Here is an 18,138-nt window from a genome sequence, read left to right on the forward strand (position 1 = left end):
CACCTTTACATATATGCCCTTGCATGGTTAAAAGGGAGGCTCTAGCACTCACTCAGGCAGGTTGAAGTGAATGGTTGGACTCTAATCAAATGAGCTATCCTCCTCTCCACCAGGAGTATTAGGAAAGTATACACGGAGATGTGCAGAAAGATTTGAGGGTAAAGAGTTTAATCTAAGACATCAAGTGTTTGTGTCCAGGTAGTCATCAATGTGTATAGCCTCATGCTGCAGGATCTAGGCTTAATAAAAAAGTTACTCTTAAAGCAGGTCTCTCTCTCTCTCTCGAATAAAGCAAAACTTTCATTGCAAGAATAATTCTTGCTTTGGTAAGACTTTCTGAATTAACGGACAGTTGATATTACCAACTATATATCATTGACTATCCACCTATACATGTTGACACTGATAAAAACAATCTGAAAAGGTTAAAGCAGAACTTTTGAAGTGACCAGCTTCTCCAAGGGCCTCTAATAGTGATGTGATCTTTCGTCCTGTTAATTCATGTACTGAATATTCATTCTTCAAATTCCTAATATTAATAATATTTAAATTTTGTATAGTACTTGTTAAGGATTGAATTGTGTCCCCCCAAAATATGTGTTGTAAATCCTAACCTCTATAGGAATGGGTACTGGAGCCTTGGTGGTGCAGTGGTTAAAAGCTTTGGCTGCTAAGCAAAAGGTTGGCACTTCGAATCCACCAGCCACTCCTTGGAAACCCTGTAAGGGAGTTCTACTCTGTCCTATAGGGTTACTATGAATAGGAAGCTAGTCAATGGCAAGGGATTATAGGAATAGGTTGTCTTTGTTATGTTAATAATAGGATTAGTGTAGGGTATGTTTTAGGTCAATCTCTTGAGATATGAAAGAGATTAAGCAAGCAAATGAGAGAAGCAGAGATGGAAGAGAGATGCCAAGCTACGTGAAGATTGCCCAGGAGCAGAAGCTCAGAAGAGACAAGGACCTTTCCCCAGAGCCAACAGAGAGAGAAGGCCTTTCTCTAGAGTCGGTGCCCTGAATTTGGACTTCTAGCCCCCTTAACTGTGAGAAAATAAATGTTTGTTAAAGCCACCCACGTGTGGTATTTCTATTACAGCCTGACTATATAACTTAGATAGTACTTTACCTGTTTATCAATTTTTTTTCATTAGCTTGTTTGATCCTTATAGCGATAGTGTGACGCAGATGGGATAGGTACAGCATTGGCCTATATTATTTTTATATAGCTGTAATCACAGTGAATGTATAATTTTACATATTGATTTTTCATTTAACAAAGCATTTTTTCATGATGTAATGTCATCATTACTCTGCATAGTATTTCAGCGATGTATCAGAACTTTAGTAACCACTCTATTATTAAGCATTTAGGTATTGAATGTGTTTTGCTGTTATTTTAACCGTGTTTTGGGTTATTTTCCTCGGTAGACTTAAAATACATTGTTAAACATATTTCAACAACATTAGGGAGGATTTCAAAAGACCACAAATTGCTCACAGAAAACACTACCATAGCACAATATCTGTTTTCAAATTTCTGCAGGTTGAGGAGAGTTTGGATTGGCCAGGGGATTTAGGCAGAGGGAGTTGTGTGGTGTGTGCGTGTGTGGGGGTGGGGAATGAAGAAAGCGTTAGCAAAGGGACGGAGAGAGTGTGTTTGTGTGAATGTGAGGAAGCGCACCTGATTAAAGCAGAGGTTCTGTCTTGAAGAAACTACCAACCAAGTGCTTCTGTGAGGTGGCTTCTGCACCATGGCAGCGTCCCTGCTGCACTCGGCCGCTGGAGAGAGCTGCAGGGGTGTGCAACTGAGGAGTGCCCTGACCGCCAGCCAGAGATGGTGGGTTTCCTGGCTCAGCAGTGATGGACATAAGAGGTTTTTAAGCAGAGGCCTCCATGCAGCGTGCCGGGTGGTCCCTGTGTCCAGGAGGATTCGTCCAGTCTTTTCTCCCACACAGATGCAGATGTCCTCTGCTCACAGCTCTTTGCTTTGGCCCTTCACTGGGCCAGTGGGAGCAGAGCCTCATGCCCGAGGAAAGGGGACGTTTGTTCAGTTCCATCCTAAGCTCTCTTGGGTTCTTGGGAGAAGGAACAAGTCCTAAGTCTTTGAGGGAGCCTATCTCCATCCCAGGGGTTGCGGCAATATCCATTCATTTCACCAAATCACCCAAAAGTATAATAGAAGGCCTAGCCAGCCTGTATCCAAACTGGATCCAGCTGTCCCTGAATTATTAGCTGCGCCAATATTTTATTGAAGAAGTACAGCTGCTCACCAAGGGAGGAATGTGCTTTGTGGTAAATTTTAACATTTGGTTGTAGTGGAACCAAATTAGGTTAATGGTAAAAATTAATGGAAAGCAGCTGTCACCAAATTCTACCTCACTGCCTGAAACTAGAAGGCTGAACAGTTCACTCAGGAATTACCTGCAATAAATTGAGCATTGGTAAGGCACAAAGGGTGGGAATGCACAAAATGTGCATCTAGGTGCCTGTGTGAGGTGACTTTTGGTTTGGGACGTAGGGTAGCTTTTGAAAAGCTAAGGCATCTGAAAGACTTAGACTGTGGAAGGGCTGTTACTTTATAAATCACGGTATTTCTTTTCCTTCCTCCCTAATCCACTAGAACTAATTGAACCCCTGGATCCTTCTGTTTTCGGCAGCACAGTGAAATTGGATTTGCTCTGGAGTCTGCTGGTGCTGCCACTGTATCCAGGGAGGGGGAGTCACTAGATGGTATGCTCTGTGAGCCTGAGAATTTGTCTCTTCCTCTGTGGTGTCCCAGCACTTAGCACAGTGCCTGGCCCAGCACAGTGGGTTCAAACTGACCCAGTGAAGTCACAGTTTTGTGAGGTAGTCTCTGTGGAGAACTTAACTCATCTTACTCTCTCTCTGTATGTCAGGACTAGCAAATGGTCCCTTATCTCTTTTCCTTGTGAACTAGTGTGTTTTAGACATTTCCTTCTTCCTGGAGGAAGAATAGGAGTTATCTCTCGATATAACCATTATGATAGTTGCAGTGGGGGAAAACCTGCATTAAGCTTCATAAATGTTATCTCAGAATGGAAAGAAGCCAACCCAAGAGGTCATCTAGTTTGATGCCCTCTGCTTGTTGATAACCTGTTAACAAGCAGATGCCTACTTTCTGTTTATGGCTTTGCTAAAAAGGAGACTCGTGGGACCATCGTGGTTGGTAGAGACCACCTTGGCTGTGGCTTCACCTCGACTCTGGTGCTACATGGAACAATCTAGTCCTTCTTTCACACGACAGCTCCTCACACACTTGAAGATTGTTGTCTGGTCTCCCCAGGTTATTTATCCCTAAGTAAGTCCTTGGGTGGTACAAGCAGCTAATGCCCTCAGCTGCTACCCAAAAGGTTGGAGGTTCACACCCACCTCAGGGCACCTCAGAAGAAAAGCCTGGCAACACGCTCCTGGAAAAACCGGCCATTGAAAATCCTATGGAGCACAGCGCTATTCTGACATACATGTGGTCACCATGAGTTGGAATCAGCTCGATGGCAACTGATTTGGTTTTTTAAAATTCCTTCAACTGTTGCCAATGTGACGCCAGTACTAGACTCCCTAACAAAGTTGGTGGGTATCTCTCTCTTTCTCTCTTTTTTTTTTTTTTTGTACTCTGAAATTCTCAATAGTTCTCTCTTTTTTTTTTTTTTTTAAGTCTTACAAGCATTTATAAAATTAAAATGCCTTTGTAAGTTTCTTATTTTTTCTAAAATGAAGAATCCTAATGGGTTGTCGTTTTGGACTTAACAATTGAGGTCATAATGAGGGTAGATTCTAGGACATCGTTACTCATAGCCTTGCTGCCGTAAGAGAAGTTGATCATTCCCTCAAGGTGTGGAATTCAACGTGGTGCCTTAGGAGCCATGTGACGAGCAGAAACAGAGGTGTGTGAAACCATCTCCCTTGTTTCGGCTCCGTTATTTCTGTCAATGTATCCTAAGGTCAACTTAGAGTGTTTTTTTTGTTGTTGTTGCCAGTGTCAAACACAGTGACTCGGAGCGAGTGTAATGTCAACTGATAAGCTGTCTTCTCATATTGTGTTTGTGTAGCTTTGGATCAAATGTCAGACTCCCTCACTAGTCATTGATGAGTTATTTGTGGGCAGAAGCCATATGGCCATCACCTCTGTGCTTACACACCTGCCGGGAATGTGGAACGGCTTAGCTAATGCCCAGCAGATGAAAGTATTTCGTATTCAGAGGCGTCTTTCAGACTCAGCCCATCATCCCTGTCTGCCAGAGTCTTGATGGCTCCCCTTTGTGTCATCTGCAAGTTAATTGTCTGCTCAGCTTTATGTTCTGCACATCCCCTATCAATATGTTACTTGCATTCAGATCCCAGTAATCAATAAAGGAGTTGGATAGAACCAAGAGACATCTTTCCAGATTGACTCTGGGTAAGGTGGTTCAATCACCACATTTCACTGAATCCTACCTGCATGCTCATTTGTGGTCTTATTCTTCCTACCAGGTGTCTGCTTTTTTTTTTTTTTTTTAATAATTTTTATTGAGCTTTAAGTGAACTTTTACAAATCAAGTCAGTCTGTCACATATAAGCTTATATACACCTTACTCCATACTCCCACCTACTCTCCCCCTAATGAGTCAGCCTGCTCCCTCCTTCCAGTCTCTCCTTTCATGACAATTTTGCCAGTTTCTAACCCTCTCTACCCTCCTGTCTCCCTTCCAGACAGGAGATGCCAGCACAGTCTCAAGTGTCCACCTGATACAAATAGCTCACTCTTCATCAGCATCTCTCTCCAACCCATTGTCCAGTCCCTTCCATGTCTGATGAGTTGTCTTCAGGAATGGTTCCTGTCCTGGGCCAACAGAAGGTTTGGGGACCATGACTGCCGGGATTCCTCTAGTCTCAGTCAGACCATTAAGTCTGGTCTTTTAATGAGAATTTGGGGTCTGCATCCCACTGATCTCCTACTCCCTCAGGGGTTCTCTGTTGTGCTCCCTGTCAGGGCAGTCACTGGTTGTGGCCGGGCACCATCTAGTTCTTCTGGTCTCAGGATGATGTAGGTCTCTGGTTCATGTGGCCCTTTCTGTCTCTTGGGCTCATAGTTATCGTGTGACCTTGGTGTTCTTCATTCTCCTTTGATCCAGGTGGGTTGAGACCAATTGATGCATCTTAGATGGCCGTGGTGTCTGCTTTTTGAAGACTGGGTCTTTGAGTTCCTCTTCTTTGTATAATGCTTTGCACACAGTACCTACACAGAAAGCAGATTTGTTTGTTTAGTTAACCAGTTGAATGAGTTTTTGTTTTACCTCCTGGATCATATTGAGTCCTTTGAGATCCAGAATGGTGTTCTGTCTCTCTTGCAGCCTGGCAGAATGGTTTATACTAGGTGCTTATACATTTTATCGGTTCAAAGATTGATGAATGATCCTGTAGCTTTTTCTCCTTTTGGTTATAAAGTAAGTTGGCAGCGGCCCATTCATTTGACAGTCTTTCTGAAGTGGCTTTCTCTCTTAACAAGCACAGAGGGCAGTGGGAGGAAGTATGCAGCGGTGATTAAACCCTGGTGGGCTCGATGACTTTGCAGACTAATTCGGGGATAAAGGAAACAGCAAAGCAAATGCTGCCTGCTGCTGGGTGGAAGTGACCTTTTAACCCTAATCTGTGGGTTTTCAACAACAGCAAGCATTCACTGAGCATCTGTCACTCACTGTTCTAGCTCGTCATGAAGAAAACAGACTCCAGACCCACAGCGAACTTGTATCTTCCTAAAATCATTAATCATGGGCCACGAGGTGGCACAGTCAACTAAAATAGAGTCACCCAGACATTCAAAAATCAGGATGTTCCTGAGAAGCTCTCCATTGTATAGCATTGCCTCTTTCAGGCCAGCTGCCAGTAAGTAGGCCAACCTGTGTAGGACCCAGGTGTGCCTGGAGGAATAGGGTGGAGATGCTGCCCCCCTGCCCTCCTCATCTGTGACCTCTGTATTTTTCCCTCTTCAGTGGGCAATGCTCCCCACTGGAGTAGCCCCTGGAGTCCGGGTGGGGCAGTGGTTAAGTGCTGGGCTGTTAACCAAAAAGTCACAGTTGTAACCCACCAGTCTGCTTCCGTAAAAAGATTGCAGCCTTGGAAACCCCATGAGGTAGTTTTACTCTGCCCTGTAGGGCTTTTTAAAAAGGTTTTGATTGTAGCCCCTGCAGATCTTATCCAAGATGCTGCTTCCACAGTCTGCATCTGAAAATGCAAGTCAACCTCTTAAGCTTTCACAGCAGAATGACTGTTCTCCTCCTGGTAGCTGCAGTCCAACAGCCCGTGGGTCTCGTGGGTCTTACTGTGGCTATTGAATCAGACTGTTGGCACCGACCGCAGGCACTCTGCAGAGGATTCAACCACGAATCATCTGTGATCGAGTGCTTGCCAAAAGCCCTTCCCAGACATCTGGTACTTGGAGGGAGACTCTATTGTGCGTATATTAACTAGCCGTGTCTCAGGTTTGTAAAGTTCCATCCCTACACCAAGTGAGGATCTCATCATCACATAGTAGCGTGCTCCAGCCAGACGAGTACCTGTAACCGGATTGATTTCATGTAGGCCTTCAGGTTTTTGGGGGGTCAGTTGAAGAAATGTTTTAACTTGTCTGAAACTTTACAGAAACTTGTTACAAGAGACCTTTTTCATTACAATAATCAGTGTCTTCATAAAAGGACCTTCTTGACAAATCCATTTCTAAATTCAGTGGCTGGAAAGAGTCACTCTGCAGATGAATTTGTCAGAATGAAAAGAATCTTATAACCCAGCATGTAGTCCCCATTTTCCTTTGGCTGCCAGGAAACTCAATTAAATTCATTGTCCTACCGATGTAAAGGGTTTATTTGATTCCACTGGCAGCCTCTTGCTCTGTGTGTTGCCCTGGGTCCATGTTAGCTGGATATATGTCTATGTCTGAACAGCTGCCTGAATGCAGCTGACCTCTAAAAGGATATTGGTGACATTTCCTCTTTCTTGATAGGTAATTCATTCATTGGAATGACTATTGCCTCATGGTTCCAAACGGCCCAGAATTCTTTCTCGGTTCCAAAGCAAAGCCAGTTACCACCCAGCCAGAAAGGGATGAGCAGACGGATTTGTTAGGAGCTTTAGGGTTGAGCTAATCTGTCTGACAGGCAGGTGAAAGCCCTTGTTGTGGTCTCAAAGTACAAGAGGCCCTGAGCGACAGGAGGTGCATTTTCTCTTACCGCTCTGCTCTGATGGCTGCAGTCTGTGGGATTACAGCTCAAGCACTGTAGGACCAGGGCTTGTGGCAGCTCCAGGGGCCTCACCACACCATACTCAGGGTACTCACAGCCTGAGCCCAGGGAAAGAGGCAGGAGACTTTAAGGGGTAGAATTGAGTGTGTTGAAAAAATGCAGATGGGAGCCACAGGGCTCCACTTCTGAGGCTAATTACTTGTGGCAGGCTGGGGGATTCATGTCCCCAGGCTCAGAGGCTCTGCCAACACAGAAGCTGGTCCTTGGGGAGGCGGATGAGGGTTCTGTGGTCCCTTGTTAAGTCACGTTTCATCATTCCGGTTCGAAGCAGTATATTTCCTCATGGGAAGATTGCATTTAGCAGCATGTTTGAGGAAGTAAGATATTCTCCCAGGGTTTCTCTTCCTCCTTCTCCCTCTCCTTTGCTCCAGCAATTTCAGGGAGGCACAATTTGCCTGCAAATTGTTATCATATCTGCCTAATAGCTGAACAAAACCAGATAACAGTAATCTAATGATTGACCAAACTCACTTATCTCAAGACAGCTGCAGAAATCAGAAATCTAAGGCAGGAGTCTGTGTTCCCTGACTCCTGCATCAAAAGCCAGACAATTACTATTAGGTCAGTTTAAAATAAAGCACCACTCAGGGAACCAGAGAAGACTCCACTCAAACTGGGTCACCCACATGTGTGTAGATGCCATAAAGAGAGCCGCTAGCTAGATACAAAATAAAGATGGAATTTCTTTCAGCATCGAAACTGTAAAATATGTTTACCCATTGACAGAGACTAGAGGGTACACACAAAAATGAAGATGAAATTTTGTTGGCGTGGTGGGATTAAGAGAGATTTTCTCCCTGCTGTTTTCCAACTTTTCTATAATGATATGTTTGTCATAAAGGGAAATAAAAGCCAAATGATCTCCGCAAGCTTGAACAAGGGCAGGGAAGTAATATAACTGGGATAAATGTAAAGTCCTACATTCGGTTCGAAAGCTCAAGTAGTAGAGAAAGGATTTGAACTCGGGCTGTACTGCCTCCCTGTGCTGAACATGGCTTCTGAATCTTCTTTCTCAGCCAGAGGTTTCCAAACTTTCACGATGCCTTAATGTCTTAGTAATTTTTTCCTGGCATCCCTAATCTAAAACAAATATCTAACAGTTCAAACGATTTAAGTAGTTAGGTTCTAACAACACAATAGCCAATTGTATTAGCTTCCTATTGCTGTTGCATCAAATTACCACCAACTTAGCACAGTGTAATTCTGTTTTATACTTTTCACTGGCCACCTATAACATCTAGGCAAAGCAAGGTAGGAGAGATGTCCTGTAGGAGGTTAGCCCACTACTTTATATGACGCTTCAGCCAGTGATGTTCAAGTTGTGGTTGGAGAAGGGTCAGAGTATAGCAGAAGCTAAAGCAGCGTCCGCAAGGGACCTTTGACCTCTGGTCCTGATGTACTGCTCAGCTGTACACCCCCCTCAACCAGGTGACCCCACACAAGACACACAGCCTCTCTAAGCCCCCGATTTCTCATCTCTAAAGTGGGATAAAAATGATACTGCCTCAATGGCTTGATGGTGTTGCTGAAAGTCAATTTACGTATATATATGCCTTGAAAAGTATGAACTACTCTGATAATATCAGCTTCGATTTTTGTTTTCAGCTGTCTAGTGTTGCCATGGTCGGGGACATACTCTTTAGCCTCTCTTCATGTGCCAGGAGAATAACACATTTCTATAAGGTATTTCCTCTAAGACCTTTCATGTGTTAGCTCATTTATTCCTTTGACTAGGTAAAACAAAAGTTCAAATTCATGTTTTTCAAAAATCAGAAATTGAGGTACAGATTGAGATGATTTTCCATTGCTGCAGAGCTGAATCTCAAACTCAAGGAAGAAGAGACCCATTTTCCTTTGTTTGGGCTAGCTGTCTGGTCAAGTAATCAAGCGAGACAGGCCTAAGGAAGGGGAGGTGGCTTAGTCTGAGGCTGGGGAGGATGGGGCATATGTTCTGACCCTATGAGACCCAAGTGGTTTCTTTGTGTCCCCATTCCTTCGTCTGTGAAATGCACCTGCCCCCTTCCTGTGCAGCCTCTGCAGTTAGACCAAGAGTGAAACAAATTGATTGGAGTTCTGAATTTGGAATTAGGCAGTGTCATGGATCGAATTGTGTGCCCCCAAAATATGTGTCAACTTGCTTAGGCCATGATTCCCAGTATTGTATGGTTGTCCTCCATTTTGTGATTATAATTTTCCTATGTGTTGTAAATCCTAATCTCTGCCTGTGGTTAATGAAGCAAGATTAGATTATGTTAAAGAGGGTTATGGTGGGATTGTAACACCCTTACTGAGGTCACGTCCCTGATCCACTGTAAAGGGAGTTTCCCTGGGATGTGGACTGTACAACCTTTTATCTTCCAAGAGATAAAAGGGAAGGGAAGTGAGCAGAGAGTAGGAGACCTCATACCGCCAAGAAAGCAGCACCAGGAGCAGAGTACATCCTTTGGGCTCGAGGTTCCTGTGTGGAAAAGCTCCTAGACCAAGGGAAGATTGATGAGAAGGACTTTCCTTCAGAGCTGACAGTGAGAAAAAGCCTTCCCCTGGAGCTGGCACCCTGAATTTAGACTTCTAGCCTACTAGACGGTGAGAGAATAAGTTTCTCTTTGTTAAAACCATCCACTTGTGGTATTTCTGTCATAGCAGCACTAGATAACTAAGACAGGTGGTTTATTGACCTTGTGGGTGAAATTAATGTTCAGATGTGAAGTCTACCAAGTATGTATTGCTTGACTTCTAGGAAAGTAATTTGGTAATACCTATCACAAGCCTTGGGGGTATTAGTAGTTCAGTGGTAAATTCTCACCTTCCATGTGAGAGACCTGGGTTCAATTCCTGGCCAATGCACCTCAGGCATACCCGCCACCTGTCTGTGTGGAGGCTTGTGTGTTGCCATGATGCCGAACAGGTTTCAGTGGAGCTCCCAGACTAAGGTGGACTGAGGAAGAAAGGCCTGGTGATCTACTTCCAAAAATCAGCCAGTGATAACACTGTGAATCACAGTAATCCAATCCGTAACAGATCATGGGGATGGTGCAGGACTGGGTGGTGTTTTGTTCTGTTGTGCACCGGCCGACTCGTGTTTGGATTTTGTGCTCTCACTTCCTAGCCAGGTGCATGTGGGCCCGCTGCTTAGCCTCTCCAGGACTTGGTTTACTGACTGCAGAATGAGCCAGTGAACGAGATGGATATGAAGGACGACCGGTGCGCATTATGTATATGCAGCTTGGCCAGGTTTCGAAGTCTCGTTTCTTTCTATGGGAGGGTAGCACAGTTGATAGTTTTGGGGACACTAACAGAGAGGGAGTTGCTTGAGGTTGGTGGAAAGGAGAAGAATTACAAAAGTTCCTGAATTTTCCCCCAAGGGGCCTTAGCCTGATTGCACAAGGCAGACCTGCTGTGGGCAGTCACAACTTTGGCTGCTCTGGGCTGTTGGGAAAATCAGAGTTGCGGCTCAATTACAGATGAGCAAAGCCCAGTGGGGATGTGGCTAAGGAGAAATCGGAAGGCAATCTCACTCCCGTTCCTTCTGCTTCCGGAGGTGCGGAGGTGCGGTGCTGAGAAAAGGCTTGTGGGGGAAGGGGGGCGGGAAGGAGATTGTGGCAGGAGGTGAGGAAACCCCCCATGAGAATGTGACCACTGCGGCCAGCCACTCTGTGGGCCTCCTTTGCTGGCCTTCCATTCTCCATACACCACTGTTGTTGTTGTTAGGTGTCATTGATTCAATTTTGACTAATAGCAACCCCATGTGACAGAGTAGAACTGCCCCATAGGGTTTCCTAGGCTGTAATCTTTACAGAAACAAATCACCAGGTCTTTCTCCCTCATAGCTGCTAGGTAGGTTTGAACCAAGAACCTTTTGGTTGGTTAGCATACAAGCACTTACCTGTTGTGCCACCAGGGTTCCTTATGCCCGTTTAAAAAAAAAATCCAGACTCTATAGGTGGCCAGCAAGGCCCCCAAGTGTCTGGCCACCCACTTCCCAGCTTCACTGCCCTTCCAGTTCCTGAACTTTCCAAATTCATTGTTACCGTGGGGCCTCTGTGCCTGCTGTTCCCTCTGCTCAGAAGACCCCAGCCTCTGTCTTCTCCTGGCCAGTTCTTTCTCCTTCCTGTCTCAGCTCTGATATCTTCCTCGCCTGCTCTCTCAGTCCAAGGAAGCCTTCACTCTGTGCTCAGGGACATTACCTGGAGACTGTGTCTGTAGCACTTACTGGTTTCTGAGGTTCTTATTTATTTGATTCTTTTAATTTATGAACTGTCTCTTCTCCTCTCCCTGCCCCCTGCGTGCACGCACGCACACACACACACACACACACTTAAGTACGTGTGTGTACATAAACAGGACCAGATGCTCCAGAAGGTCTCACTCCCTCTGTCTTTCTAGCTCCTTGTACTGTAACTGATTCATAGTAGGTGCATAATAAATATTTGTTAAATGATGGTTATCAAATCTCGTAAGGATTTTGGAAGTTATAGGTTGATTTAGAATTTGATCCTAATTTGACTGGTAGAACTTTCTGCCACAGGACCTAAGAGATGAATTGCGAAAGTGGAGTTGCAAGAAGGTCTGTACAGCTTCAAGTCTGTAGAAACACATTTTCATATGCGTATTCTTTGTAGTTACAGGGATTCCTCCTGATTTAAGACCTTGTTTTCTCAGACTGTGGCCCCACAGTGGGTCTTGAGCAAACGGACTGGACCACAGCATGTTTTCTTTGGCCCATAAGGTACTTTGAAATAAATTTAAATGAGTTCTAGTGTTTAAATTTGGGAGATTCCATGTAGGTGGACTTCAGCTGTATTTAGAAAACTACAGAAGATGTGATGGACCTGAGTCTGTGTCTCTGGGTGGCAACATGGCTACACTGAGCAGTCCTGGGTTCTCTGGCTGGCCAAAGTGCTGTCTGAGTTTTGTGTTCTTGGTGTGTTATGAGTGACTGTCACCTTGGCCAACTTGGAGGCCTTACCGTCCTTTCCTGGAGGATGAGGTTGAGGGTTGCTTCTAACAACCTTACCACAAATGGCTGCTTCACCCTAATGTCTTAGCTCAGGGACAAGCTTTGCATCTTGCCTTCTCTCCCCAGAGAGATGAAATCCCTAGGCTGTGGCCTCCTGACAGAAGAACAGAGGGTCTCAGAGTATGGGTGTCACACAGGATGTGGCTCCACAGACGCCCTGAATGGCCCACGGCAGCTGCAGGCCCACCCCCGTGGGCCAGGTCTGGGTCCCCCAACACCTCTCCTTCCTCTCCTTCTTCTATGCTTCTCCGTAGAATTTTGTCACCCCTCCCTAGGCCCCTAAAGGAGGCACCTAGGATACCAAAAACCAAACCAAACCCATTGCCTTCGATTCTGACTCACAGCAACCCTATAGGTTCAAACTGCCAACCTTTTATTCAGCAGCCAAGAGCTTAACCACTGTGCCACCAGGGCTCCAGGAGTTGATTCCAACTCATAGTGACCCTATAGGACAGAGTCGAACTGCCCCACAGGGTTTCCAAGGCTTTAAATCTTTACAGAAGCAGACTGCCACATCTTTCTCCTGCAGAGCTTCTGGTGGGTTCTAACTGCCGACCTTAAGGTTAGCAAACATGTGCTTAACCACTGCACCACCAGGGCTTCTACCCGGGATACAGAGCACCTGGAAAGGATGACTCATGCGATCACACAGTCTCCCAGTGGGAGGGACTGTGGAAAGCATGTCGCTGGGACAGAAATAGCCATAACTCAGCTTGACTTTGAGCCTCCCATACTGTACGCTCTGCTTGGATAAATAGTCATTGCCCCTCTGGCCACTTGGAATGTTTCAAGATATGTTTTTGTTTTTCCCTCTGAATTCTTACTGATTGCTCCAAATACATAGTCAAACCAAAACCAAACCCAGTGCCATCGAGTCGATTCTGACTTATAGCAACCTTAGAGAACAGAGTAGAACTGCCCCATAGAATTTCCAAGGAGTGCCTGGTGGATTCAAACTGCTGACTCTTTGTTTAGCAGCTGTAGCACTTAACCACTAGGCCACCAGGGTTTCCAAAATACGTAGCAGCTTGTGAAAATTGTGAAATAATTGTGAGAATGAAAGGGGAATATTACCTCAGTCCCAGCCAATACACCTCATGCATGGCCCCCACCCATCTGTCAGTGGTGGCCTGCATGTTGCTATGATGCTGAACAGGTTTCAGCGGAGCTTTCAGACTAAGACAGAGTCGGAAGAAAGGCCTGGTGATCTACTTCCAAAACTCAGCCAATGACAGCCATAAGGAGCACGGAGTTCAGATCTGCAGCCAATCGTGGGGATGACACAGGATCAGGTAGTGTTTTGTTCTGCTGTGCATGGGGTTGCCATGAGTGGGGGCCAACTCGACGGCAGCGAACAGCAGCAACCTCCGTCCCACTACTGCAACACGTATCTGTATTCTTTTCCAGTCCTTTTTCATAGGTATACATAATTGTAATTACAGTAAAATCAAACAAAATCGACTTTTGTTCACTTCAGTATCCCTGGTGCCCAGAGCTGTGCATGTTGACTGTGGGGTGTTGTGTTTACGTAACTATAAACATTTTTCTGTGTGCAGCATACACTGATAAATATTGCATTAAATTGTTAGGATTTATTTGCCATTTTATTATAATGTAATTTCCCCCCGCCCCAATTTATCAAAAGGATTATAAATACTCTTATGGCGAGCATGTTGCTCTACGTAACTGTTTTTGAGTCTTTTATGTTCTTCAGCTAAATTTCAAGGATTTGAATTCCTGGCTCAGAGGAGATAAAAGTAGGAATTAACAAATTACTTCCTAAAAGTCTTACTTATCCCTGTTGCCAGCAGCGTTTGAGAATATTAGTTTCACCATAACCTCACCAGCATTTGGATTATAATTTTTAAGTTTTTGATAAGTTGATAGTATATGATGGCACCTTACTATTTTAACTTATATGTTTGGTTATTAGTACTGGTTGAAGAATTGTCTAAGCATTTAATGATTATATTTCCTCTTGTGTGTGCCTTGCCTAGTTGAGCACTTTGTGTATCTATTGTAATATAGATTTTGTGATTAGATTTGTATGAACTTTTCATTTGATATAGATATGATTAACCCTTTTCCTGTCATATTCACTACAAATATTTTCCTAGCATTTTAATATTAGGTGGGCTATTTTGGGATGATTTTCTATCCCATGGAGAGACTGAGAATGTGGTTGTCAGGAGAACCTTAGGGACCTCATCTAACCATTGAGGTCTCAGACAGGGAGGTAAGCTGTCCCTCTGCCCAGAGTAGCTCTTAACCTCCAAATCTCTGAGCTGAGATGCAGAGGTTGGGCCCAGTGCTTAGAAACCATGAGGACATTTGAGAAGAGTGCTGAGAAGGGACAGACACCGGGCAGCCTGGGAATGGAACATGTGAAGAATGAATTGGGAAGTGAGGGCACAAGTCCAGAGTGAGGACTGCGTGGCTCAGCAGAGCCGGTTCTTCCTGATGCGCCTGACCACACACAGCCTCCTGTCAGCCCTTTACTCTGGGGACAGTACGCATGTGGGCGGGTCGCCTCTGGAGGTTTTCCAATTCCAACCCAAGTAAACTGGCCCGTTTACTCACTGGCCGATGGCTTCAGCCTTATAGACTATAATGGGAGGGCCAGCACATACAATCTCCTTAAAGTCTATTTGCTTAGTTTGGAGAAATCCTGCTAGTTGTGTTGATTTGTTCCTTGACTCAACAAATATGTATTGAGTGTCTGCCATGTCTCAGGTGTTTAACAGTAAAGTGGGCAGTAGGAAAATGGTGTCAGTATAGAACCCCAAATTCGGCAAGTTAGGAGAATGTTCTCTTTACAGGCGATCTGTGACCTGCTTCATCGATTTGTTAAGCCTGGGTTCTGGCTGCTGAATTTTTTTCTTATGTGAGGAACAGCTCTCTGTGATGGTGAGGCTCATGTCTTTGTGTTTGCATTTCAGATGCCTTAGAGCCACGTGACGCTGCTGCAGTGGGCCCACCCTTGGAAGTTGGCAGCTCCCAGGAGACTCCCATGTCCTTGGCAGGGCCCCAGCTGGCCTCTGGCTTCCATTGACACACCTGGGAAGCAAGTTGGTGGCCTCCCCACCTTGTGCCCCTCCCCCACAGCAGCCCACCTACACCATGGAGGCCCCAGAAGTCCCTGTGGGGTCACTGATCGACTTTGGGACAGAGCCGCTGGCCTCTCCTCCCCTGGAGGTCCTGCCTCCACAGCTGCAGGATGGGGACAGCTCGCTGGGTGATGGTGGGTCAGAGAGTGAGACCACCGAGTCCGCAGACAGCGAGAATGACATGGGCGAGTCACCCTCCCATCCATCCTGGGACCAGTACCACCGTTCGTCCTCCAACGACTCCTTCTCCTCCAATCAGAGTGCCATGTCACCCAGGGACGAGGAGGGCTTGGAGCTCAGAGAGTTCATGTGCAACTATGTGGAGAAGGTCTTCTCCGGAGGGTAAGGGTAGTGTGGACGGACAGATGGATGGAAGGGTGGATGGACAGCAGACAGAGGACTGCTCTCTGCTTTGGCTCTGGCCCTGACCAGGTGTCCCCAGGGCCCAGGTCTTCCACTTCCACCAGTCAAAGATCCTCAGCCCCATGCTGGCTGTATGCTAAGTCCTTGGGGAATATTTTTAAAATACCAGGGCTTCGAACTGGTTCCTTCTGGTTCAACCCCCTGGTGAGAATTTGTATTTCTACCCCACATGTATTGAATCAAAATCTACATTCTTTTATTATACTTTAGATGAAGGTTTACATAGCAAATTAGTTTCTCATTAAACAATATACATACTGTTACATGACATTTGTTGCCAGCCTCACAGCATGTCAACACTCTCGCCTCGACCTTGGGTTCTCTATCATCAGCTTTCCAGTCCCCTCCTGCCTGGTAGTCAGAATCTACATTTTAACAAGCTAAATGTAGATTCTGATTCAGCATATCTGGGTTGGAAATGCAAATTCTCAGCAGGGGGTCCAACCAGAACAAACAGGTTAGAAGCCCTGAAAAATACCATTTCCTGTGATCCACTCCAAACCCATGAAGTCAAGCTCTAGAGGACAGCACAACATCCAAAAATTTAAAATCTTCCCTGGTGACTCTGAAGGGCAGCCAGTGTTGATAACCTCTGGGATGGGTGATCACAAAGCCCCCCCTGCTCTCGGGCCTCTGCCAGCAGAGAATGTCACCGTGGGTGTACCAGGGCACTGCACACCCATCCTGTCAGCACTGACACCAAGTCTGTCTGTCACCTTAGTTTTTTCAGGGAACTTTTTCATCTCTCAATGATACCTCTACTAGGCACTAAGAGGGCAGAGAGAAAAACCATTAACTTCATTATCTTCAATAGTCTTTTCTTTTATTAACTAGACCTTATATGTGAGTGTTAAAATCAATTCAATGGCACAAAACAACAGCGAATGCATATTTCAGAGTCCCTGGATGGTGTAAATGATTAACATGCTAGGCTGCTAACCAAAAGGTTGGACATTCAAGTCCACTCAGAGGCACCTTGGAAGAAAGGCCTGCGATCCACTTTTGAAAAATTAGCTATTGAAAACCCTGTGGAAGAGAGTTCTACTCCGACACACAGGGCTTGCTGTGAGTTGGGTTGACGCCATAGCAACTTGCACATCCATGGGTACAGACCATATGTACTTACTGCAAAACATACAGAGAAAAGCATAAAGAAAAAAGTGAAGATCATTTGCAATCCCCAAAAGTTCCATTAAATTTTTGTGTACTATTCCAGAATTTTGCCTGTGCATTCTTAAGTCAGGTATTAGAAGGAGTTTTCTCTGCTGTCCACACTTCTTTTCTCCTCCCTATTCTGACCATGCCGCTGAAATCTCCCTTGCCTTGCCATTGCTAAATCTAAGGGCCACTTGTTTTGCTTCAGTGGCATTTGAGAGTTCAGGTTAGTTACTTGTTGGCACTCCTTGTCAGGATTTTTAGTGGAGTCTTGTTGCTCTTGGGTGCCATCCAGTCAATTCTGACTCATAACGACTACATGTGACAGAGTAGAGCTTCCCATAGGATTTTCTAGGATGTAATCTTTACAGTAGATCGCCAGGTCTTTCTCCTGTGAAGCTGCTGGGTGGTGTGGTGTAGTGAATTATTCATTTAGTTGGTGTCAGAATGGCGGGGTTTGCTGCAACAGCCCAGATTCACCGGAATATGTGGTTTTGAATAAAAGAGGATAAATGGGAGAATGAGAACCCTTTGGTTTCTGGGTGGGATAAAAAACATCCATGGATGGAAGCAGCTGTTATATTGCAATCAGTTAACCAAGGCAAAAGCTATTCAGGGGAATTAGAAGTGATGGATCTAACTCCTGAGGAATTGGGTAGTTGGGTGCATAAGGAAATACAGGATGTTAAGGAAAGGGTGAGACATACAATTCCTTGGTTGCTGTTATCAATAATAGCTGCAAGGGCAGGGAAAAAGAATGTACAGGTGGATTGTAGTACTGAGCCAAGCCCTACGATTTGGACCCCTACGACCTCTGGTCACCAAGAAGGCAGTCCAGGAGGGGAAGGGCAAAACCAAGAAACTACTGAAACCAGGAGGTATAGTGTAAAGGAGTTGCTTCAGTTTGTGAATTGGTATCATCAGTTTCCTGAGGCATATTTTCTAAAATAGATTGTGAGAGTGACTAATTTAAGGACAGTGTCTTCAGTTTTGAATGCTGCAGAATGGAAGAGTATGTTTGGATTGATGCAAGACCCACAACTCACTATGGAACAATCACAGATGATGGTACAAGATCCAGTTACACAGCAGGTTAACCCAGAGGGGACAGCCAGCCTGGTGGACTGGATAATAATTGCAGT

At 45.1% G+C, this 18,138-nt stretch overlaps 1 protein-coding gene across 3 annotated transcripts in view; it reads left to right on the top strand.

Moving 5' to 3' along the window:
* Positions 1 to 18,138, top strand: part of KIAA0513 (KIAA0513 ortholog) — a 79,996-nt gene that overhangs the window by 31,429 nt on the left and 30,429 nt on the right. For all 3 annotated transcript variants that reach the window (XM_049863962.1, XM_049863963.1, XM_049863961.1), the window contains exon 2: positions 15,251 to 15,760. In XM_049863962.1, the coding sequence (XP_049719919.1) occupies positions 15,432 to 15,760 (329 nt within the window). In that variant the 5' untranslated portion in view covers positions 15,251 to 15,431. The remainder of the gene's footprint in view (positions 1 to 15,250; positions 15,761 to 18,138) is intronic.

This window comes from Elephas maximus, chromosome 21, assembly GCF_024166365.1.
Source record: "Elephas maximus indicus isolate mEleMax1 chromosome 21, mEleMax1 primary haplotype, whole genome shotgun sequence".
NCBI classification, from domain to species: Eukaryota; Metazoa; Chordata; class Mammalia; order Proboscidea; family Elephantidae; genus Elephas; species Elephas maximus.